A 24,700-nucleotide genomic window follows, 5' to 3' on the forward strand; every position below is an offset into this window, starting at 1 on the left:
GCTTACGCAGTTATTGCGAGACGAGGCTGGGCGTAGTTTTGCAGCCTCGGCGCACGTTTCTGGAGGCAGCCTGCTGCGGTTTGAAGGATCTTGGGCACTGTTTTCCAAAGTGAGGCAGAGTGAATGTCATGGGGAAGGCGAAGCGGGCTGGAGCGCGAAGGCAGGTTCACAAAGCGTCCGCAGGGGCGTTCGGAGGACCAGCGAAGACTAACCCAAACCCGTTTGAAGTGAAAGTCAACAAGCAGAAGTTCCAGATCCTCGGCAGGAAGACGCGCCACGATGTGGGGCTGCCGGGAGTATCCCGCGCCCGAGCCATTCGGAAGGTAAGTGGACACTGCAACGATCTGGCTTCCCCATTGGCTCGTTAGGTACTTCTTGGAGACTGCCTTAGTAAGGGTTACTATTGCTATGATGAAGCACCATGACCAACTTGGGAAAAGGGGGGTTTATTTGACTTACACCTCTGTACCGTAGTTCATCATTGAGGGAATTCAAGGCAGGAATTCAAACAGGGCAGGAACCTGGAGGCAAGCACTGATGTAGAAGCCACGGAGGGGTGCTGCTTACTGGCTTAAATCTCCATGGCTTGCTCTGCCTGCTTATAGAACCCAGGACCACCAGCCCAGGGGTGGCCCCACCCACAATGCGCTGGACTCTCTCCTGGCAATCACTAATTAAGAAAATGCTCTTTAGGCTTGCTTGCAGCCAGATCTGATGGAAGCATTTTTCTCAATTAAAGTTTTCTTTTTTTAGAGATTATACTTTGTGTCAAGTTGGCCTTAAAGTAGCACGGAGATCATGACTTGCAAAACATTGCCTCTGCTTTCTTTGGGTTCTAATGCCCTTTGAAAACTCTTTTTTGGGATTTTCCAGGTTCTTTTTGACTTCTACTTGACGCCTCAGGGCCTAAGGTTTAGGCATAGTTAATCACTGAGCTCTGAGCTGACCTGTGCTTTAGATCATGTCAGTATGCAACCCATGCTCTTTGAATGTATGAGAAATGGAATGAGAAAAGGAATTTGTGGCTGCCTGTTGTGGGGCATGCTTTTAAACTCTGGGAAAGCAGAGGCAGCTGGATCTCTTGAGTTCACAGCCAGCCTGATCTACATCTCCGTAGTGAGTTATAGAACAGCAAGGACCACATAGTGAGACCCAAAACTTCCAGTTGAGTCTCAATAAATAAATATACTTAAAACCAAAAACAATTTATGGTTACTTTGAGAAAAATTAATGGGTTAGAGTTATTGGTAATATTTGTAGGGGAGATAAGTCAAACTTGGCCTTTGCCCTTCGCGACTGTACTTTGTTGTAAAGGATGCATTTCACATGTGCTCTTTTAACTGAATGAAATATCTTTTGAATTGGGCAAAATATCCGTACCGCAAGGAGTTGACACTGACACTGTATGCATTGTAGGAAACACAAATGACTGACTCTGGTAATTCACACCATACATTATAGACTGAGGGGACAAATGTAGCCTCTAAAGACCCACATCTGCCTTTCCCAGTAAAGGCATACCCTGCCACTTGTGAACATTAATTAAAATAGCACACTTAGTGGATAGTGAGCCATCTCTAAACACTGCTTGGCTTGTTGTCTTGATTTTGTCTCTTGCAACTCAATTTCTCAAAAAAGACTTGCCTTAACTCCCAAAGGTGCGAAATTCAAGTATCATTTTGCACATTCCACAAACCAAATAGAAAAATGTGTGCATTCCTCTAATGTGAATGAGAAGGACCACAGTTCCTTTTTGAATTTCCAATCAGGTCCACAGCAGAAATTCACATAGTTGAAGAAATCAGAAGTAGAAGCTGGGAACTTTCAGGTCACAGTCAGGAGGAAGTTATGTAGAACATCAGAAAATTGTTCATAGAGTCATATTCAAACCCCGTAGGGTGCCAGGCAGTGGTGACGCATGCCTTTAATCCCAGCACTCTGGAGGCAGAGGCAGGCGGATCTCTGTGAGTTCGAGGCTAGCCTGATCTACAAGAGCTAGTTCCAGGACAGACTCTAAAACTACAGCGAAACCCTGTCTTGAAAAACCAAAAAAAAAAAAAAAAAAAAAACGTAGGGTGAATGGACCAGACTGGAGAGGTAAGTTGGAGGCTCATTGCACTGGAATAGGGAAGGGTAAGGCACAGAGTCAAAGGGCTCAGAGCCATCCGGAGCAACAATAGATCTCACAGTTGACTCTAAGCTTGATGCAAACAGGCCCATGCTACAGGCCAGAGTAGTTTCTGAGTGCTCCTTCTTTGAATATAAATGGCTGTCGCGGTTGCCTCCTTTCCTCTGATTAACCAACAGTGCTTTGAAGTAACACTTTACTGTAGTAGTACAAGGAGAGTCCCAATACCATTACCTTCTAGTTATACCTCAGTTTCCAAACGTGATTAGAAAGCCCAAGCTATTAATAAAGTTACAGATCCCATACAGATCAGGCATTGTATTAAGAAACGTAAGTTTAACTGGGCAGTGGTGGTGTGCGCACCTTTAATCCCAGCACTCAGGAGGCAGAGGCAGGCCGATCTCTGTGAGTTTGAGGCTAGCCTGGTCTACAGAGTTCCAGGACTGTTTTACAGAGAATCCCTGTCTTTAAAAAAAAAAAAAAAGAAAAGAACAAAGCATAATTTTAGTCCTCATAGCCTACATAGCCAGCTTTATGAGAGAAATACCACTACCACCTTTTTTTTGTTTTTGTTTTTGTTTTTCGAGACAGGGTTTCTCTGTAGCTTTAGAGTCTGTCCTGGAACTAGCTCTTGTAGCCAAGGCTGGCATCGAACTCACAGAGATCTGCCTGCCTCTGCCTCCCAAGTGCTGGGATTAAAGGCATGTGCTACCACCGCCCGGCCACTACCACCATTTTATACCTGAAGAGGCTGAGACAAAGAACAGTCAAACAAGTTAGGGTTAAGATCCATGTCCAAGCTGCTCTCCCAGCATCACACACTGAAGCAATTATTCTGCTTGTCTGTCCAAAATGATCTCTTACTCAAGCATACAATCCTCGGGATGGAGAGTTTGCCAAGTTGGTGGGATTTTGTGATCACACTTTGAACCTACCCAGCCTTTGTGAGGAGAAGACAGAGGTGCAAGATCTCGTACCGACTGGAGCCCAGCCCCTGCAGTTAATGACTGTGTCTGAATGAGACGTTGTTCCTCCATCTTTGCTAATTTCTCCATGCCTCTTGGGTCTTGGTATGGCATCGTCAGTATACGTAGATAGTCCTGAAAATATGCAAAAACACTCAGATCTGTTTAGAAATTAATCTAAATTAGAAGTTTCGAGTGCCTAAAAGATACCTCATTAATTGTGGATTTATGAAACCATTGAATTGGCCTTTTGTTATTTGATGATTCTACACTGATACTGCTTTTGGCATTGGTTGGTGTATAAATGCTCTCAAATGAGAATCTATTAGCAAATGTAAAAATTTCTACAAAAAGCTTGGTATAGTGGTACATGCTGAAATCCCAGCACTCCAGAAAAGGAGCAGGAGAATCAGAAGTTTGAGGCCATCCTTGACCACAGAGGGAATCCCAGACCAGCAAGGGCTATTGAGGCTAGGATTGTTTGTTTGTTTGTTTGTTTTAAAAGGGAATCTCTACACCGAATGAAAGTTGCTATTATAGCATCTCATGTCTCTTGAGGCCATTGCCATTTCTTGCTTCCATCCATCCTTGCCTTGCTTTAGGGCATTCAGCCTCAGGACTGAATAATACTGAATGTGTTTATCCGATTAGAAGGATACCCAGATTTCGGCTACTTGCTATTAGTTGTTCTGTACTTAGAATATCAAGCTAAACGGTATTTTAAGGGGTAAAGAGTAAACTGTGCTGCCACTTGATAAACTCACTTATAATATAGTTTTACACATGAAAGCATAACTATACGTTTTCTGGGATATGTTCAGTGGGAAGTAAGCTCCCTCCTCTCTGGAAGAGATCTGCATACTTTCCACATGACTCATGCCTGCGGTAAATATTCCCAGATTGTAACGCAGCTTCTACAACTTTCAGCACTGACAAGGAGATTCCAAAGAGGAGAATGGTTATCTCATCACCATCTAGTGCAAGCTGACTTACACTTTTCTCAAAATTTCTCTTCTCAAAAATTCTATTCCCACCAGGGAAGGCCTGTCATTGGTAAAAACATGTTAACAATTTCGATATTATACTGTATAGCTCTCAACTTCACAGCCCCTTCTGATGGCCTCTTCAGTGAATTTTATAGAAGCTTTGTGTGAGAATTATTTATGTATGATCTGTTTTTCAGCGAACACAGACTTTACTAAAGGAGTACAAAGAAAGGAACAAGTCCAATGTGTTTACAGACAAACGCTTTGGGGAGTATAATAGCAACATAAGTCCAGAGGAAAAGATGATGAAGAGGTTTGCTCTGGAGCAACAGGTATGGAAAAATTGGGGGCAGGGTGCCTTTGCTATAAATGTTTACACAGGGCAAGCCAAGGAAAAGGGGGTTTTTCTATAGCAAGTTTTGTTGTCAGCCACCAGGTCACAAATAACAATACAGAGGCTTCTTATTAGTTATAAAAGCTCAGCCTTAGCTTCGGCTTACCCCACTAGCTCTTATAACTTAAATTAACCCATTTATATTTATCTACATTTTGCCTTGTAGTTTTTTTTAATATTTATTTATTTCTTATGTATACAACATTCCTTCCATGTATGCCCGCACGCCAGAAGAAGACACCAGATTACTGATGGTTGTGAGCCACCATGTGGTTGCTGGGAATTGAACTCAGGACCTCTGGAAGGGCAGCCAGTGCTCTTAACCACTGAGCCATCTCTTCAGCCCCTGCCTTGTGTTTTTTTAGCTTTCATTCTGTATGTTTGACTCCCTCCATGTCATATTGTCATATGGTGTGTGCCTAGATTCATCTCCTACTTCCTCTCTCTCTGCCCAGAAGTCCCTTGTATGCCTCCTGCCTAGTTACTGGACATTCGGCTGTTTATTAAACCAAGCACAGTAATGTATCTTTACACAGTATACAAATATCCCACAACATTTCTCCTTGTTCATTTTCACCTCTGAGTTATTTGCCTGCCGAGCACAGGGGATGTCTCGGGTAGACAGAGAGGAAGGCACTTTCAAAGATACTAGCTAATCAGTAGATGAATACCTTAACCAGAGCAAACAGTGAGCAGTGACAGGTGCTGGAGTTGTTAGCCAGGTCCTGCCTTCAGCTTTGTTGGATGGCAAACAAGTGAGTGGAGGACCATTGCCGATGGGAGTGACTTAGCAGTAGCTTGGCCTAGTCCATTGACTTACTAAGAGTTTTCTCTACAAGTCCTGCTTATATTTCAATCATCTTGTAGATGATTCTGAATAAACTTCAGACTCGTTTGTGCTGTCATATTTTACATATAGAAGAAAATAACTGATTTTCTAGGAAATAAATGTAATAATTTTAGGTAACTGATTATAACCTCTTTTTGCCAAGCGACATCATGAGAAAAAAAATATCTACAATCTGAATGAAGACGAAGAATTGACTCATTATGGCCAGTCTTTGGCTGACATCGAAAAGCATAATGACATCGTGGATAGTGACAGTGACACTGAAGAACGAGGAACATTGTCTGGTAAGTGGAGGTGCCACACAGAAACCTGATAGTTTGGAGCAAGGGACAATGCATTCAGTATTGGACTTTCTCCAGAAAATGGTATTTTAACCTCTTGATAAACCCCACAGGGTTTTTGCTTTTGTCCTTTGTTTTGTTTGTTTAAGAACTTTAGGATGGTATGTGAACAAGGCCTTTATGGGCTCCAGGGAAGTTTGGTTTTTGCAAGGATAACCACTGAGACTATGCTGGAATGGAGGGTGTCCAGGTTGAATGAAATCCACAGAGCAGGAGGTTGAGGTGAAACAGCAGCTTGTTTATTGTTCTGCTGGGGCTAGCTTTTATACCATGGCACCAAATGGGGAGGGGGCTGCGAAGGGACTGTCACCTGACCCAAGGAGGGACTCTCACCTGACCCCAGTAGGGGTCAAGGACTGATCACGTGCACTCAACCTTCACCTGTCCCCAGTAGGGACTGTCACCTGACCCCAGCAGGGATCAAGGAATAATCACGTGCACTCAAACTTCGTCATCCAACTCCAGGAGCAGAGGGAAGTTATGATTCTCTGCAGATAAGCACCTCAAATCGGGGCAGGGAAATATAACTCGGGGTAGCAATTCCCACATGAGACTTTTATGTCACAGCATTCCGTGGTCTGACAGGATTTACTAGTGAGGGAGGGAGAAAGGCAAATCAGAGGTGACTATAAAGGTCTTGGCCTAATCCACTGAGGAAACTGGATTGTCCATTCACTGAAATGGGGAGAGCTATGAGACAGATTTGGGGAGCTCAACAATGAAACACCCATGGGCAGTTGGAGAGATAAGAACCAGAAGCCAACAAGGTCACCAAAGGAGCAAGGACACATAGAAAAGAGACGGCATAGGTTGGGGAGACAATTCTGTGGGCAACAGTGCAAGCATGAGGATCCTTAGCACCCACAAAAAGAAAGGCCAGGTGTGGAGCCAGCAGGATGGCTCAGTGAGTAAAATGTTCTTGCCCCTCAAGCCTGGTAATCTGAGATCAAGACCTAAGTAAAAGTAGAAAGAACTAACTCCACAAAGGTCTATTCTGACCTCCACATGTGTAGTGTGGCTCAAACAATCCCGTATTCCACTCTAGTCATACACACTCAAAACACACAATAATGATAATAAAATTATGATTATCTTGTTTGATTTTTGTTTTTTAAGACAGGGTTCTTCTGTGCAGACCTGACTGTTCTGGAACTTCATTCTGTAGACCAGGCTGGCCTCAAACTCAAGAGATCCACCTGCCTCTGCTTCCCAGGTGCTGGGACTAAAGGCATGCACCACCATTGCCTGACTCAATAGTAAAAATTTTAAGAAACTTTATTTTTAAAAAAAAAAAAATCTGACTAGGCAATGGTGGCACATGCCTTTAATCCCAGCACTCGGGAGGCAGAGGAAGGCTAATCTCTGTGAGTTAAGAGGCCAGCCTGGTCTACAGAGTGGAGTTCCAGGAAAGCCAGGGCTGCACAGAGAAACCCTGTCTTGAAAAACAAAGCAAAACAAAACAAATTTCTAAACATGGCACTGTGAAGACAGAAAGATAGGAGGACCCCTGGGGCTGGTAGGTGGCTGGCTGGGTTCAGTGAAAGGATCTGTCCTACGGGAAATGGGAGGAGCACAATAGAGCAGGACCCCCAGTGTTCTCCCCCACTCTTCCACACGTGCACACACACATACACACACGCACACACACTAAAAACAAATAAGAGCTGAAACATGAATCGTTGGAAAAGGGTCAAAGTTAGAATGCACTGGGCATGGTGACTGGAAGCTAGATAGAGTACTTTCTGGAGAGAGTGGTGTACATGCACTACTGATGTGAAGGAGAGTAAGAGCTGGCCTGTAGTCAGTAACACTCCACAGGAGAGCTAGAGCATTGCCTGAAGACAGGGTGCCTGAAGATGAAGCAGAGCCAACTCAGGAGACTTTACTGTAAGACCAAAAAGTGGAAAGAGTGAGATAACGTTGCGTTTTGTTTTAACATGGAAGCAATAAGGGGATGATGATCTGATAAAGTAAGAAAAACTAATGGGGAAGTGAGTCGGGTGGGTAGAGTCACTTGAGCCACCCTTGATAGCTAAGAGGGTATAGGATGGAGTGATCGAGAGAGGGGGTGGGGGTTGTCCTGGGCAGTTCTGAATAAGTAGTGAACATTCCTTCTCAGTACCCAGAGGTACTTGACTGTGGTTTGAGAACTTGTTTTTGAAATGATGTTTTCTTTTCACCACTGTACTATCACCAGTAACCATGTCAGCAGGGAGCAAATGAAGAATTCGGTTTAGCTAAATGGCAGCTCATACAGGAAGTATGATTGGCTCAGGGTCAAGGGCACAATGGGAACATGGACCAAAAGCCTGCAGGTCTGCGTCCTGCTGCCCAACTAGCTTAACCCCCAAAATAACCACACAGAAATTGTATTAATTAAAATACTGCCTGGCCCATTAGTTCTAGCCTCTTATTGGCTAACTCTCACATCTTAATTAACCCATCTCCATTAATGTGTATTGCCACTTGACTGTGGCTTACCGGCATGAGTCTAGCCAGCATCCATCTCAGGTAAGAGAACCATGGTGTCTGCCACAATTCCCTCGTTCCCAGTGTTCCGTTCTGTCTACTCCACCCACTTAAGGGCTGCCCTATCAAAAGGCCAAGGCAGTCTCTTTATTCAACCAATGAAAGCAATACAAATACAGAAGGACTTCCTAAACCATAAGGACTTGGCATTCTAGGGGGATACTGGATAAGACCTAAGATGGAAAAAGATTCTAAACATTCATTTTCTGTTCTAGGTGAATCAGTTTACGTCTGAGAAATTGGTTTTTGTTTCGTTTTTTGTTTTTTAAATTCTTTCTCTTTCACATTTGATGGTTCCTGCACTGTTTATCTCCTGTTGTGACAGATAGAATAAGCTGGGGATGAGGAGCCTTGAGGGTTCTTGCTCTCAGTGTTGACTCGGAGCCTTTGTCTGTGTAGGAGGAGGCAGGGATACCTGCCAGGTGTTGCTCCTAGACTCTTCTCCCTCCAAGACTCTGGTTCCCGTCTGTTTTTCTGGATATGTTGGTGTTATATGAGAAAGATAAATACTAAAGGCTGCATATTGTTTCCTTGGCTTGTGGCTAGTTGCTAATCTGATAAGTCTCACCGTCCATGAAACAGCATTTCCTTGAGTGTCACTGTGCCCGGGACTTTATGCCAGTTGTGAGAGTATTCTAAGCAAGAGCCAACAGTAAAAGCCTGAGAACCTGAGTTTGATCCCCAATACTCACATAAAGGTAGAATGAGAGAGCTGGCACTGTCCTCTGAAGTCACCACAATTGCCTGGGCACACAGTGCCCACACATATCACATCTAAAAATAATTGTGTTTAAAAGTACCCCTGGAGAAATATTGACAGAGTTCTACCCCAAAATTGTTACAAAGTTAGATCCTGGGCTTTCTAATATCTTCTGCTATTTGTTTCCAGCTGAGCTTACTGCTTCCCACTTTGGTGGTGGGGTTTACAAGAATGCATCTCAGAAGGAAGGTGAGGATGGAGACAAGCCAAAGTCTCGGAAAGAACTGATTGAAGAGCTCATTGCGAAGTCAAAGCAAGAGAAGGTGGGCTGGCTAATGTTCTTAATGTGGACAGCTCCAAAATATGTCACATTTTCTTCCCATGTACATTTATCATCTATATTTAATTTTTATCTGAATTTAATATAGGACCACTCATTTTGAAAAGGAATATTCTAGATCTCATTAAGGATATACTTCTGATGGTTTTTGTTGGCTTTAGTATTTGTAAAACAGTAGTGATTATTAAACTTGCAGTGTACTGTTCAGAGCATCTGAATACATAGTTGCAGGAAGTTACTTCTCTTTGACCTTAGAGATTTACATTTAATACACTGACTTTTGCTACCTTATTTCATGTTGATGCATTTGGTATTAAGTGGGTCATTGTGTATTCTTAGCCTTGATACCAGGTGGAAGTCTAATAATAATGGTTATGATATGTGTTTGCTGTCCCCCCACCCCAGAGGGAAAGACAGGCTCAACGAGAAGATGCCCTTGAGCTCACAGAGAAACTAGACCAAGACTGGAAAGAAATCCAGACTCTCCTGTCACGTAAACCTCAGAAATCAGAAAACAAAGAGAAAAAGGAAAAACCCCAGGTAGGCAGCACCCTTCACAAGAAGCAACATTAAACTTAATGTCTGTTGACTTGACATTTCAGCATCTCTGACTCTTTCCTATTAGGGCAGGTTTTAATATGTGTGCAAACCCGGGCCTACTGAGCCATTTTGCTGACTTTGTTTTTAGTTCAAAGTTTCTTTTGTTTTTCCTTTTGTTTTGTTTTGTGTTTTTGAGACAGAGTCTCTCCATGCAGCCTGGCTGGCCTAGAATTCTCTCTGCAGACAAGCTTGCCTCAATTTCATAGAGATCTACCTGCCTCTGCCTCCTGTTGGGAATAAAGCGTGTGACACTGTGCCTAGCTCTCAGTTAGTTCATTTGCATTAGTTATATAGGGTGGAAGTGATTCAAAGTTACCTCTTTCTCTATGTTGAGTGAACTGTAGGTTTCTTGGGTAAGAAGTACTTTAGGGTAGAAACATGGGAAGGTGGTACTTATGTTACACATCCTTATATTCATGTGTAATATGTTTTAATATGCATTTGCTTAATTTCTTTCCCTCTTGACAGTGTTGCTTTTTACATTTCCCCTAAACTGTTGAAAAATGGTCCATTTGTTTAGTAGTGAGATTCTACCAAAGAACTAGGACTTCGCCAGATTATATTGTAGCATGGCATGTATGTATCTTTCTGAGCCAGCCTTATATTTGTTGTTACTGATATAATTTCCCGTGTTACGGGTTTAATACTCAGCTGAGTGGTGTTTATGACTCAGTGGTTAAGAGCCTTACCTGCTCTTCCGAAGATCATGAGTTCAATTCCCAGCAACCACATGGTGGCTCACAACCATCTGTAATAAGGTCTGGTGCCCTCTTCTGGCCTGCAGGCATACATGCAGACAGAATATTGTATATATAATAAATAAATAAATATTTTTTAAAAAAAGACAGATAGGTTTGGGTGGAGTAGGTTTATTTGGGGGTTAGTTCTTTTATTTATTTTTTTATTTTTATTTTTTATTTTTTGATAGATTTTCACATAGAATAGACCTGACTTTGAACTCTCCAAAAGTGACTTTGTCTTCCTGATTCAGCCGCCACTTCCTCCCAAGTGACCGTTATACCCAGCAGCTGATATGTTTTGAGAATAATTTTTTGCCTCCCCAGTGCTGGGATTAAAGTGTCCATGTAACCCACATGTCTACCTTTCTCAGTGTTTAGGGCCAATTAGAACAGCCTGCTTTTGTGTATTTATTGGAGTGGGGGATAATGTGTACATGCTTATGGGTGCTTGTGGAGGCCAGCAATGGGTGGCGTCTGCTGGAGCTGTGGAACATGGGTGCCAAAGACCTAACTCTCGTTCTCTGCAAGAAGCAAGTGTTCTTAATTACTCAGCCCTCTCTCCAGCCCCCAGAGCAGTTTTCTGTGGAGAAGACAAGACTTAGGCATGATTTGTCCCCTTCCTTATATAATGCTGTCTAGTCATTAATGGAATATTCTTTACTTTTTGTAAAAAAAAATCCTGAAAAATTCTTATTTTACATTAGCCAGATGCATATGACCTGATGGTTCGTGAGCTTGGCTTTGAAATGAAGGCACAGCCCTCTAACAGGATGAAAACAGAAGAGGAACTGGCAAAGGAAGAGCAAGAGCGGCTCAGGAAATTGGAGGTACGGGTGACTTGTAACTGAGTGAACAACCCTGCTGGACATCAGCTCCCTTGTGTAAGGCCTGAGTGCTGACTCTTTTTCATAAGTTTTTCTGCTTTATCTTGAAAACGGGCAGAAATGTGCTGTGTTTAATTTTACATTAGTACATAAATGTAATGCCTTTTTCATTTATAAAAGTAACAATATGAAATAAAATACAAACAGTATACAAAGTCTTTCTTGGTAACACCTCTCCCACAAACAACTGCTGACAGGCGAGTGAGTACTTTACCTTCTAAACTGTTACCTGGGCATCGGTGTTTTAGCTTTATTGTGTTTAAACAAATGAAATAGAAAAATACTCTACAGCTGGCTGTTTTAACACGCTGTGTCAGAGACCTCTTCTGTACCGAGTGTTTCTAGTTAGATCTGATGAATCTACGTATCTATTTGATGAATCTATGTATACATCAAAGAGTATGATTTCTCTTTCCTTACTGCCTCAGGCTGAAAGACTTCGAAGAATGCTTGGAAAAGATGAAGATGAAAATAAAAAGAAACCAAAACATATGTCAGCAGATGATTTAAATGATGGCTTTATACTTGATAAAGATGATAGGCGTTTGCTTTCTTATAAAGTAAGTTGTGTCCCCCCCCCCCCTTTTAATTTAAGAACCACATTGTCTATTCCATGGATTCATTATAGCTGGAAAATTGAAAACTTTTTAAACAGTTTCCATCACGTTTTCATAGTATATTTATGCCATGACAGGTGCCAAACTTTATAAAGAAGATGGTAACAATGGTGTTATCCTTCCATCCGGAGAGGGAGCTGGAACAGAACCACACAGACTAGACCTGCTGTTTCTCACTTGGTGCCATACACCTAGCATTTTTAATGTATTGAAACTGATGATCTTTTTAAATTCTGTATACTGTTGACAGAGCTAACCCATGGTCAAGTTCTGCGTAATAATAATAACTATTATTACTGGATTTTAACTAGATAGTTATTTGTTTATTTATTAGTTAGTTTGTTTGTTTTTGAAGTGTAAGCTTGGTGTATAGCCCAAACTAGGCTGGAACTCAAAATTCTGCCTTCCAAATACTGGAACTAGAGGAATGTGCCACCATGAGTGAAATAATTAGTTCCTAGGTGCCATTTATTTACTATGTGGTGCTGTAGGCTGAGTATATATTAGGTATCTATTAGAAGGTCTTGTATATGTTAGGCATGCACTTTACCGCTACGTTATATCTTCGGTAGTGGTCCAGATTTTAATTCATAACATTTATAAAATATGAGTGTTTTAATACTGTATTAGCTAGGGCTTAGGGCAGGGAAGTAGGTGGGCCTACTGTTTTGGGAAGGCTCTGGTTTGTAAAACTGGGTGTTTAAAAAAGTCCCCCCCCAAAAAAAAAAACAAAACAAAACAAAAAAACACTTACTTGAGCACTTACCACCCCAAAGCTACTGTTATCTTCTCTATTCTTCAGCCTCAAAACCAGTGGTAGGATATTGTAAAACCCTCACAGGGACTGGATACCATCAACATTTCACTCCCTTGAGCTCTGTGGCAGAAGCTCAACTTTCCCCAGCATCCCAGCTCCAGGGTTCTCTGGGAGGCTGGAATACTCTAATAGAAGTTTAAGGACTTGGTGCCACCTTTTGCTCAGCCCTTGCAAAGGCCTTAGTGATAGAAATGCATGCAAGAGAAAGTAGCCATGTGGCCATGCAATAAGTCGAGGAGGAAGGTCCAGGCATGTTCCTTAACAATTCCCAGGAACTGGGAGTAAAACCATGCTAATTCCTCCTGAGAGCAGCACTTCCTGACTTCAAGACCTCCCTCCAGGCTTCATCTCTCAGTGGTCCCCTCGCCTCTCACAGTACCACACTGAACATCAAGCTTCCAGACCAAAGCACTGTGGAAGAGCTTCGGTTCCTGTGGCTTAGGGTACCTCAGAGAAGTGAGCAAGGGGGCCCACGGAGATAAGAAAGTGTGATGCCACATAGGCTTGGTATTTTGGTGTGACTGCAGAATGGTTTGGCTGTTGTCACCATGATCTTTTCCTAGGATGGGAAGATGAACATTGAAGATGTCCAGGAAGAGCAAAGCAAGGAAGCAGGTGACCAAGAGAATGACCAGAAAGAGGACGAAGATGAGAGTGATGATGAGGGTGAAGATGGGAGCAGGGAGGACACAGAGGAGAGCGATGGCTCAGATAGCCACTCAGACCTAGAGTCTAATATCGAGAGCGAGGAGGAAAACGAGAAGCCAAAGAAAGAGCAGCATCCGACTCCTGGGGAAAAACTGCCAAGTGATGATCAGAAAGCTCAAAGGGCTGCTGGGACTGAGCTGCCCTATGTCTTTGCAGGTAGGCACACAGTTGTTTTCTCTGTTCTGTTTGTAGGGCTGGGATTCAATCCCCACCTTTGTTGGGTTTTCTTTTTCAAATAATGGGCCGCAGTATGTACTTGTTGGTCTCCCTGCTTGGAGATGTGACTGTGAGTGCATGGTCACACTCCCGTGTGTAATGTCTTTATGGTATGGATGAGTTGTTCTTTTTGGCATCTGTGGATCCCCATATTAACATCAATTTGACATTGGTTCCATGACTTGCACACAGATGAAGAGGCACCTTTCTGCAGCCGGATGGGATTCCTGAACCATCTATACAATGGCTTTACACCTGCACTGCTTTGGCCACAACAAATACCTTCTACCAAATACAGTATTTGATCTGGTTCATAGAAGAAAACTCTCCAGTTATAGATAGCAACCCTGACTTGTTCTTTGACTGATGGTTACTTCCAGAAAAGATAACTGATGAGTAAACCTGGCTTCCATGGACCAGACTTGGTGTATGAGTCTCAGGGAATGGATTTTCTTCACTAATGTACTCCAAGTCTGTCTGACGTGTCTATTACTGAAACCAACACTGCCACAGAGATGCCTCATGGTTTGTGGGTTTTCAGGCAAATTCCTGCTTGATGAAAGTCAGGGTCATCTTCTCTTTGCAGCTGTCCTTGGGTACATGATAGTCAAATATAGGCCCTTTAAGTCATGTCAGACTCCTTGGCTAAGGGTGGATATGGATGAGGTTAGACAAACACCTTATATAAAACTTAGGTTAAATAACAGTTTTGTTAAGTGGAAGTAGTCACGCCTACACTGTGTATGTAGATTTGCGGGTTGTTATTCAGTTGAAAGTTAACTGTGAAATGTGTTTTGTGTTTTTGATAGCTCCTGAATCCTATGAAGAGCTGAGGTCTTTATTATCAGGAAGATCAACAGAAGAACAGCTTTTAGTGGTGGAGAGAATTCAGAAATGCAACCATCCAAGTCTTGCAGTCGGAAACAAAGCAAAGTTAGAAGTACGCTGGGATACATTTGTGGGTGTTGGAATATTAGCATGCTCCTATTTCTATGGCTGTTAAACTTACTTGGAGGTACACAGTACAGAGTGTCTTGGTATCTGCTCAGCGCCTGCCTCCTTTTGATATCACTGTGGTAACACTGGGAAGCGCTTAAAGAGGAGAAGAAAGCCTCCCGTGACATCAAGTACCTCTCTGCCTCACAGCAGCCCTAGCCATGTTACCCTCAGAGTTAGGAAACTTAGACTCACAGCCACTAAGTAGCCAAGACTGGAAAAATGAGTTACTATTACTGCCCCCGTTCCCTGGGGTGATTATCACGCCCTTATCTAGACAGTGCAAGGCTGCAGCTTTCCTCATTCATGTGGTTGTTCTTCTCCTCTTTTTTTTTTGAGACGGGGACTCATTATATATTGCTGGATGTTCTGGAACTCATTATGTAGATCAGGCTGGCCTTAAACTCTCAGATCCACCTGCCTCTGCCTCCCAAGTGCTGGGATTATAAGTGTAAGCCACCACACTCAGCTTTGTTTTGTTTTTTGAGACAGGGTCTGGTACTTTGTGACCCAGGATGGCTTCAGACTTAGTGTCTGTCTTGGCTTCAGTGTGCTGAGATAATAGGCTGTGTGCTACTATGGCTCGCTCCTTGCTTGGTTTTAATTAATTATGCATTCTTTGACATTCCATAAAGAATGTGCCTGACCCTTAGCTTTATTTCCTCATCTATGTCCGGCAATTTCTAGCAGTATTTTTTGTTTATTCTCCCAATGGGCTCTGCCAGCATGAGGTGTTCCAGGAGTTGTGGGCTGTGACAGATGTTCTGGGACTTGGTATTTGGTACTGAGTGATCTCCCAATCCATGTCCCTGCAGAAATTGTTTGGCTTCCTTTTGCAATACGTAGGAGATCTGGCTACAGAGAGTGCACCAGACCTCAAGACCATTGATAAGTTGGTTGTGTAAGTAAAAATGTTTATATTAAGAGGAATATGGGGCTAAACTGAACAGTTTTTCTCCTATCTAATGTTACACTACACATTTTGGCATCATTGTGACAGTCAAATGTTGGTGTGACCTTAGCAGGCAGGTGACTGTTCCCAGAGCTATATATAGACCTCACAGCACATACATGACTTCCCCTCTGACACATGCTACTACCACTGCAGAGATGAGATAATCTTAAGTTACCAACAAGTTAACTCCAAAAGAAAGCCAGTGAGCCCTTCAGCTTATAGCATTAGTACTCATCTGTGTGTTCACTTGCCACTGGACCTCAAGCTCTGGGTGGGTTCAGAGATATTTGGGAGCATGCTGGAGGGGCCCTTTGCCACCCCACCAGTCCTTGCCTCACTGGAATCACACAGGAAGTGCTTTGCTTGAGTCTGAGGGTGCCTGCTGGGGAAGCATGTCCACTTATCCTGCACAGGAATAGCTAGCTGTCGAGGGTTCTGGCCTCTACCACAAACTGCGATGCCTATGCTGGTTTCCTACTCCTTCCCTATGCAATGGCTGGAAGAAGGAAAGGAACAGAGACCCCTGTCAGGAGCTGTGTACTAGATGTGGGTGGGATCAGTGAGAACTGCACCTGTAGGGGCCACTCTCGAGCTCCTTCCTCCTGTGCTGTTAACTAGCCTGTGTCAGCTACATGTACAGAAAGATGCTCTCACGGTGTTTGTGAGGAGAACATAGGTCCATGTGAAGTGCTGTGTCCAACACTTATGCTGCTAACAGCATGGATACTGTAAACAGCCACGGCACTTCACATGCTCCTGCCTCCATCACTTAAACACTATGACCAAGGTTTCAGGAAATGGCTAAACAGTATATATTATCATAAAATGCTACTTGAAATAGCTCCTGGACTGCCGAAAGGTCAGCCATTGTAATAAGAAAAGTGGATCCATCAGGCTGGGCTCACAGTTCGGCAGTGGAGTGCTGCCTGCAATGCATGAAATGGGTTCAGTGCCCAGCATCCATCAAACAGAATGTGTATTCATCTGCAGGCTTCCTTTCTTCCTTGCCTAGTCAGCAAGCGACTGCAGAGGAAAATAGTTTTGAGATTTGCTGTTTGTGTTTTTGTGCTTTTGTTCTCTGAAGTCATCTCTGTTATGTTTTTGTTTAATAGGCAGTTATATAATCTTTGCCAGATGTTTCCCGAATCTGCAAGTGACTCCATCAAATTTGTTCTCCGAGATGCCATGCATGAGATGGAAGAAATGATTGAGACCAAAGGCCGAGCATTGTTTCCAGGGTTGGATGTGGTAAGCAGAGACAAGGTTCATCAGATCATTTCTTCTCAACCACCAGAAATCAATTTTATTTTATTACCACACAGAATGGCTGACATTGGATGCCATGCTTATGGCTCTGAGAGGTTGGCTGTCCCATAGTCAGATGTCCAGCCTGTGGGCCTATGCACCCCAGATTACCCATGGGTGTGGCTAAACACATTTGTACATCACAGTGTCATATTGAAACGTGAAAGCTTGGACACCACTGCTGGACCTTCTAGAATGATCTGAGAGAACTACAACAAGACATGATAGGAAGGGTCATTCTTTTGTTGTTGTTGTTGTTGGGTTTCGTTTGTTTGTTTGCTTGCTTTTGTTTTTTGTGATAGGGTAACAGTCCCTATCAGTCCCTATCAGTCCACTTTAACAGTAAAGTGGAACTCACTTTGTAGACCAGCCTCACACTCACAGAGATCCACCTGACTCTGCCTCCAAAGTGCTGGGATTAAAGGCATTTGCCACCACTGCCCAACTAGAAGGTTCATTCTTAATGATTAATGTATAGAAGAATTCTGGCTTAAGTCTATGAATAGGGCTATGTTGAATCATAATGGCAAAGATAGAGTTTAAGGCAAACCAAACCACTTTTTACTTTTTGCCGAATGATCCCAGCTTGCATTCTGTTCTTTCAAATGTTGAGCAATATTTAAATCTCTGAGATTTTAACAGTTTTGTCATAGTCTTATACGTCATCTTTGACTGAATTAGTTTCTTTGAAGAAATACTCAGAAGAGCTGGCTACTTCATCTTCTGGTATTTGTGTTGAAATGGGTTAGCAGCAATTCACAGACCTTCAAGTTTTTGCTAATGGTTTTTAAACACGTCCTGAAAGATACCTAGTCTAGTTAGGTGGGTCTTCTTGACCATCCCCTGTACAGTTACACACTCGCCTGTTCAAGCCAAGACTGTTGAGTGCTGTTGTAGACACTAAAATTAGCCGGAAGACCCGGTCTCTGCCTTGTGAGCACATTTCCTACTGAGGAGTGCCAGTGGGAAGTGCTGTTTGGGTTAAGTCCCGAGTCCTTTCAAGCCACGTGGTCATGTATGGGTTCTTCATCCTCTCTCAGCATCTTTTTTGTTTGGGGAGTATTAATTATAATTATACCTGTTCAGATAGGCTAATGTGAGTGTTCGTGATATACTACACTTTACATTGACCCTGTTGGTGCTGGGCACAGCTCTGGTGTATTGTAGCTTATAGCTCATACTGCAGTTCTGCTATGTTAAGGAGCTATGACATACAAGAAGTTTGCCAGGCCATGGAGCCAGTGAGGTTCTCCTTCCCCTACCCTCAAACTAGGGTAGGATTCTATTCATTCTTCAGTAATGAGAGTCCCTGCCTGACCTGAAGGAAGTGAGTTCTGCTGGTTTCTTAGTTAGCACGGATCAGACTGTCAGAGCTCTGTGCACTGGAGGTTTTCTTGGTGCCTTTTGCTGTTCCTTCTTTCACATGTGCTTGGAGTTGAGGTACAGGTCAGGTATTGGATGCAGAGACATAGCTGTCTCCTTCCAAGCAGATGCAGGACATCACTTGGTGTCCAGCAAGCAAGCACTATCCCCAGCTTTGGTAGCCTGAAGTGCCAGTTCTGCAAGCTAGAGGTGAGGGTTGAAGACCCTGCCAAGCTCACAGAACAGTCCCATCCTTGTGGACATTCCACATGAGCCCAGCTGTGTGTTGGAAAACACAGGAGTGCGGGTGTGTCCTGGGAGGTAGTGAGGGAGGCCCTGCCCTAGAGTGAGGTGTGGTGACTTGTCAGTGCCTGTTGCAACTCACCGGGACTTTCAGTGTAAGTTATGCTATGGGACCTTTTTAACGTCACTTTCCCTTTAATCTGTACCGGAACACTTCCTTTCCAGCTCATTTATTTGAAAATCACCGGGCTTTTATTTCCAACCTCTGATTTCTGGCATCCAGTTGTGACCCCTGCCCTGATGTGCATGAGCCAGATGCTTACTAAGGTGGGTCCCATCTTCCCAAGGTTGTTGGGGTCAACCCCACATTTCAGGACTATATTAAACAAAAGTGCACTTCTACATTCACAGTGATACAGCCTGTGGCCCCAATTACAAGTGGCAGGAGGGTCACACGAATCCAACAGTTCAAGACTAGTTTGAACAGTATAAACAGCCTGTTCTGAAATAATAAAACCTGAGTTTGACCTATTAGGATTTGGCATAAAATTGTTCATCTTAAAGAGCTTGTGAGAACCAATGGGGATCAAGAGTTCCAATGTCAGACAGCAGCATAGTCCCACACCCGGAGCTATCTGCATGAGCTAGTCCAGATGGGATGGGATAGAAGGTTTGAATCAGCAGCACAAGATCACATGGGGAGTGTGACTCCTAAACAAGCCTAGTTTGGTGGGGCTGTGTTCATCCTGTGTGGACTCGTACTCAGGCCGTTCCTTTTCCTGCACTGACACATGGCTTACCATGGCCCATTTTCAGGTGGCCTTCGTAATCATCTTCTTCATTAGGGTACAGGACTTCCTGTGCTGCTCAGTGGGGTGCTGTTGTCTTCCCAGTGCAGTATTCCAAACATGCATCCAGAGTAGTAACTGTCCCTGTGGGTTCCTTCCTAGTGTCCGGTCCTCTCTCTACAAGATGTGATAAAAGGCCTGTTTGTGTGCTGCGTATTCCTGGAGTATGTGTCCCTGTCTCGGAGGTTCATCCCTGAGCTTTTGAATTTTCTTCTTGGGATTCTTTACATAGCAATTCCAAACACTAAGAGTCAAGGTGAGTTGATTTATGGAGTTTTTGTTTTTAACATACTCATTCTGGAAAGTTGAGAGAGCATTGAAAAAGCTCTCTGAAGTCCTCGATCCAGGCAGCAGCTGTCTTTCTCTGTCCATGCGCGCACAGCCCACACATTGGCCACCAGCTTCACACTTGATCACTCACCTCTCCAGCACACCAAAGCCATGTGAAGTATTTTAGCAAGTTTTAAGTATTTGGAACTAAATACATTGTCAAAATTAATCTAATTTCCTCTTTTCACTTTTTTAGGAAAGTGGGGTAATAGGGATTGAGCCCCTTCCCCTTTTTGATTTTTAATATACAGTCTCAGCCAAGTGTGGGGGCATATGTCTTTAGTCCCAGTCCTAGCACTCAGGAGATAGAGGCAGGCGATCTCTTCATTTCAAGGCCAGCCCGGTCTAGAGTGAGTTCTAGGACTTCCAGAGCTACCCAAAGAAACCCTGTGTTGAAAACAAACAAAAACAGTCTGTTTCCTAGGCTGGTCTCAGATCTCTAGGCTCAAATGATTCCTGCCTCAACCTCCCAGGTAGCTGAGACAGCAGGCATGCACCTCCACACCCAGCTCTCTTTTTTACTGTATTTATGGCCAGCACTGCTCAGTATTTTATCTATAAGCTGAGTCTCTAGGAAGGAGAGCTAGGAGGAGCCAGAGTACTGGAAAGTTCCACTGGAAAGTCTATTGATCGTAACTGATTTCTTTCTTTGTTTCCTGCTCTCCCTTCAGCTCCTTCAGGGAGCTTCCATGGTGCCCCGAGTGCATTCCTCAAGGGCCCCTAAGGCTGAAACAAGACACAGCTTGAGACAGGGTGGTGTGGTGCTACTAAGCGTCCCAGCAGGCAGGTGCCCTAGTCTGAAGCGGGGCCCAGTCAGTCATTCAGTTCATCCTTCCAGTTGCCACCATCCTTTGGGTCTCCTGTCACGTGATGTCCCTGCACAGAGCTCTCCAAATATTGCCTGCCCCTGGGTATCAAGTGTGGGCTGGGAACAAGCCGTCCAGCATGACCTGTCATAGATGTAGTAGTTCCCTGTAAAGAGTGCTGCAGTAGGCAGTGGGGGTACTGTAGTGCAGTCAGAAGGTGGTCCCTTGGCCTGGTAGGGGGTTGAAACAAGGTGACCATCTACTTGTCCCTCGTGTACCCAGCCACCTCCATTTAACCATGCTCGAACTCTACCAACATGTTCCTCTGCCTCTAGCATTAATGATGTGCATTTTCGGGTCTTTGCTGCTGTCCACCTTGTCTATCCTCTCACTCTGCTGTACCTCTGGGGAACTCCCCCTACCCCTCTCCAGCATTCCTGCTACTCCTCATTCTGTTCGGTTTTGGCATCCCATTTTTGCTTTCTGGTTTTTTCTAGTTCATTTATCTGTAAGGGTGCTGTTTATACCTGACCTCCCTCTGAGAACAAGGCTGGCACCTGTCTAGGCCATGGCCTGAATGCTAACTTATGTGTGACCCGAGAAGGCAATAGGAAGTCTGTTGCTCGCAGGCTTCCAAGTTGAGTTAGGTATGTTGTCTCCCCCATCCCCTCTGGAGCTTCCCCCACAGGTAACCTTTCTATGCTTATTTGCCCAGTTTAATTGACTTCACTGGTATGTAGCAAGACTTGGCAGAAAAGAGTTGTCTCTTGGTGAAGAAACACCTGTTAAAGACCGAGCTAATACAGAGTACGCCCTCTAAGCCAGTAATATCCGGGTCCTTTCTGACCTTTCATGCTTGGGTTTCAGGTTCCACTCTGGTGCACCCTTTTAGAGCACTTGGGAAGAATTCGGAATTGCTCGTGGTCTCTGACAAAGCAGATATGGCCACGTGGCAAAGGGGAAGCCTTTCCTTGCACTGGGCAAGTAGATTGAGCACCGTGACAGCAACTGAAGCCAATCATAGAAGGTATGTGTGGATACCCCAGGGACAGCTTGGAGTAAATGTCCTACTATATATAGCATTATTTCAAAGTATACTGACTTGATTGGGAACTGAAACTAACTCCCCTTTTAAAAATGACGTTGCATTTCTTGCATCTCCTTCTTCTCCGGGCCAACAGTATTGTCATGACTACCATAGTGAGCTATTAGCCTTTCTGCTGATGTGATGCCACTTAAGGTTTCCTAAGCTGTGGGTGAGAATTTTCATTTTGCCACCATTGTTGCCCTATCAGTGATGAGCTTGGTCCCTTTTGTTGCCCTTTGCCCTTGCAGACTATCCTGCCTGTCCTCATGTCTGGCCCTGCTGAAGCACTGTGTGCTCATGTACAATGCATTGCCGTCGTTCCATGCCATCATCAGGCCCCACCGAGCCCTGGTTGAGCATCTTATGGACTGTGGCCTCCCCCAAGACCTTCAGGTGAGTTTGCTGCCACCAGCTTAGTGCTATGTTTTTGTCACTGAAGTCGCAACTTAAAAGTCATCACTGGGAAGTAAGTCTCTGCCAGAGCCATCCACAAAGTCATGAGCACACATGGAAAATAAAATGACATTCCTAGCCCCATTCTGGTTCCAGGCCATCCAAAACACCTTGCCCCACAGTTTCTGAGGGTGGCCCCTTCACCCTGTAGAGTGACAAGAAGCTCTGAGGGACATACTTGCTTGGAACACCTGTGTGTCTAAACAAGGCTTATTTTTGAAGCCATCACACATCCAGTGGTCAGCAGATCTTCCACTCTGTGTGTCCCCTACCCTGCCCTACCTCACCGTCTTGTGCCTCTTGGCTCCTGACTGATCCCTGCCTCTCCAAGTCATTAGTCATCCACATGCCAGCCCAGGTTCCTCAGAGCAAAAGCCATGGTATCACTTCCATAGCCTACCTCAGTGGTATCTCCATTCACAATAACAGACAGACGCTAAGGCTACCGTGCACGCCAGGGTGGCTTTGCCTTGTGCTGCCCACCACCTGCACTCCTGACTTCTCACGGGCACTTTCCTCAGTTTTGGTGACATTCACATTTGCTCTTTCCTGCCTGGACTTCTCAGCTGTCTGACTCTTCGCCACTCTTGCCAGGCCACTGCCCAGAGTTGTGTGTTCCCTGGCCACTGCCCAGAGTTGTGTGTGTTGTTTGTCCATTGTGCTGATCATTCCTGTGCACATTATACCCTCATCTCTTTCCACTGGCACATGTGCCACTTGAAGACAATCCCTGGCTTTCCTAAAGGCTAAGCTCTCCAAGTCTGCAGCAAGCTGTCCCTTGACTATACTGAGTTACTGGCCCCTCCTCAGACTGTATCAGTGTGGACATGACTGTGGCTTGTCTTTTCTATTTAAAGGGATCTCTGGTCCTACAGATTTGACCTAGCCTTTAGGGGTTCTGGGATTTGTAGTTCCTGGGTTCTCAAATGACATCCAGATGGACCAAGAGTATGCAGTGAGTACAGGAATGCAAGTAAATTGGGTTCCAGGACACATCTGTGTGAGGGAAAGGGACAAGACCAACACCAGTGATCTGGCTTCTGTAAGCTTCCTTTAAACCAGGGCCTGAGAGAGACAAGCCTGAGCTGTCTGGGAGAAGTCCTATTCTGCCTGAAACCCTCATGCTGCTCTAGCCGCTGCCTCCACACACAGCAGGTCACCTGGGCCGGGAAGGTGGTCCTGTGTACTTTAGTCGGAATCGGACTGGTGACAGAGAGGCCATCTGCTAATCTCTGGTATATAATCTCTGGGTATAAGCCCTCACATTTACAGCTTTCTCCCTGGGTGTGCTCATGAATTGGCACATGCATGGCAGTCAGAGGGCATTGCCTTTAAAACTTAGAGTTTCCAGGGATTGAACTTCGACTTGGTGGCAAGAGGCCCTATCAGCTGAACTAGCTCAATAGCCCACCTCAGATTTTTGGTTTTTCGGGGGGGGGGGGGGTATGGTCGAGACCGGGTTTCTCTGTGTAACTTTAGTGCCTTTCCTGAAGCTCGCTCTGTAGAGTAAGCCGGCCTCGAACTCAGAGATCCACCTGCCTCTGCCTCCTGAGTGCTAGAATTAAAGGCGTGTGCCACCACTGCCTGGCTTGCCCACCTCAGTTTTTAAGGGATCATTATCACATGTGACTCCCTGTGTAGAAGCTAGTGATTCAGCCAAGCTGCACCAAGCAGTGACAAGTGGGACCTTGTTCATGGTGTCACGGCACCTGCTATTACCATGTTTCTCAGGAGCTGTCTCGAAGCATACTGTCAGAAATAGAAAGCCAAAAACAGCACTGTCAGCCGCTGATATGTGAGAAGAGCAAGCCAGTCCCACTAAAGCTGTTCACCCCCCGGCTCGTCAAAGTGTGAGTGTTGGGTGTCCAGAGGACACCAGGACTGTGGACGGGCTAAGGGTGGGCAGAGCATCTGTTCGTAGCATATGACGAGAGAAGCTGTACTGAGGCAGGCTTGGCTCACCTCCATGGCCTCGTTGACTCTAACTGTAGGCTTGAGTTTGGACGGAAACAAGGCAGCACTAAGGAAGAGCAAGAAAGGAAAAGACTAATCCACAAACACAAGCGGGAATTTAAAGGTGCCGTACGGGAGATCCGAAAGGACAATCAGTTCCTGGCCAGGATGCAGCTCTCAGAAATCATGGAACGGTGAGGAAGGGCTGTGTGTGGGACTAGGGCACCACTGTGTGGACACCACACTCGTAGGCCACTGGTTTTTCTCAGTACCAGGAAGCATGTGTATGGTACCACAGGCCAAATGTGTATGGTTCTGAACTGTTGGTGTTCAGACAGAAGAAAGGCGAGACATCTTGAAAACTGGTGCAAAGTGACATTTGCTTCTCTCTCTTTTTTAGGGATGCGGAAAGGAAGCGCAAGGTAAAGCAGCTTTTTAACAGCCTGGCCACACAAGAAGGTGAATGGAAGGCTCTGAAGAGGAAAAAGTTCAAAAAATAAATTATTTTGTAAATGTAGCAAGGGTGCATTGTGTGTTGTAATGAAGG

At 44.5% G+C, this 24,700-nt stretch overlaps 1 protein-coding gene across 1 annotated transcript; it reads left to right on the plus strand.

Annotated features, from left to right (window-relative positions):
- Positions 1–8: 8 nt before the first annotated feature.
- On the plus strand, positions 9–24,670 carry Nop14 (NOP14 nucleolar protein). The gene is made up of 18 exons (XM_048414797.3): positions 9–323; positions 4,277–4,411; positions 5,466–5,607; positions 9,083–9,216; positions 9,639–9,773; positions 11,278–11,400; positions 11,886–12,017; positions 13,455–13,755; positions 14,625–14,755; positions 15,627–15,712; positions 16,879–17,014; positions 18,902–19,003; positions 19,627–19,780; positions 21,528–21,687; positions 21,996–22,140; positions 23,932–24,050; positions 24,192–24,347; positions 24,554–24,670. The coding sequence occupies exons 1-18, from the start codon at positions 129–131 to the stop codon at positions 24,651–24,653; spliced, it is 2,586 nt and encodes an 861-aa protein (XP_048270754.3). The 5' UTR covers positions 9–128; the 3' UTR covers positions 24,654–24,670.
- The last annotated feature ends 30 nt before the right edge of the window (positions 24,671–24,700 follow it).

The sequence above is a fragment of the Myodes glareolus genome, chromosome 8 (genome assembly GCF_982192425.1).
Source record: "Myodes glareolus chromosome 8, mMyoGla1.1, whole genome shotgun sequence".
Classification (NCBI taxonomy): Eukaryota; Metazoa; Chordata; class Mammalia; order Rodentia; family Cricetidae; genus Myodes; species Myodes glareolus.

Bases quoted from the DNA above. Each gene is read 5' to 3' on its own strand.
- Nop14 (XM_048414797.3), top strand. From the start codon at position 129: ATGGGGAAGGCGAAGCGGGCTGGAGCGCGAAGGCAGGTTCACAAAGCG. The intron at 19,781-21,527 runs GTGAGTTGATTT...CTTGGGTTTCAG, and splicing joins TCCAAACACTAAGAGTCAAG to GTTCCACTCTGGTGCACCCT. The intron at 24,051-24,191 runs GTGAGTGTTGGG...CTCTAACTGTAG, and splicing joins ACCCCCCGGCTCGTCAAAGT to GCTTGAGTTTGGACGGAAAC.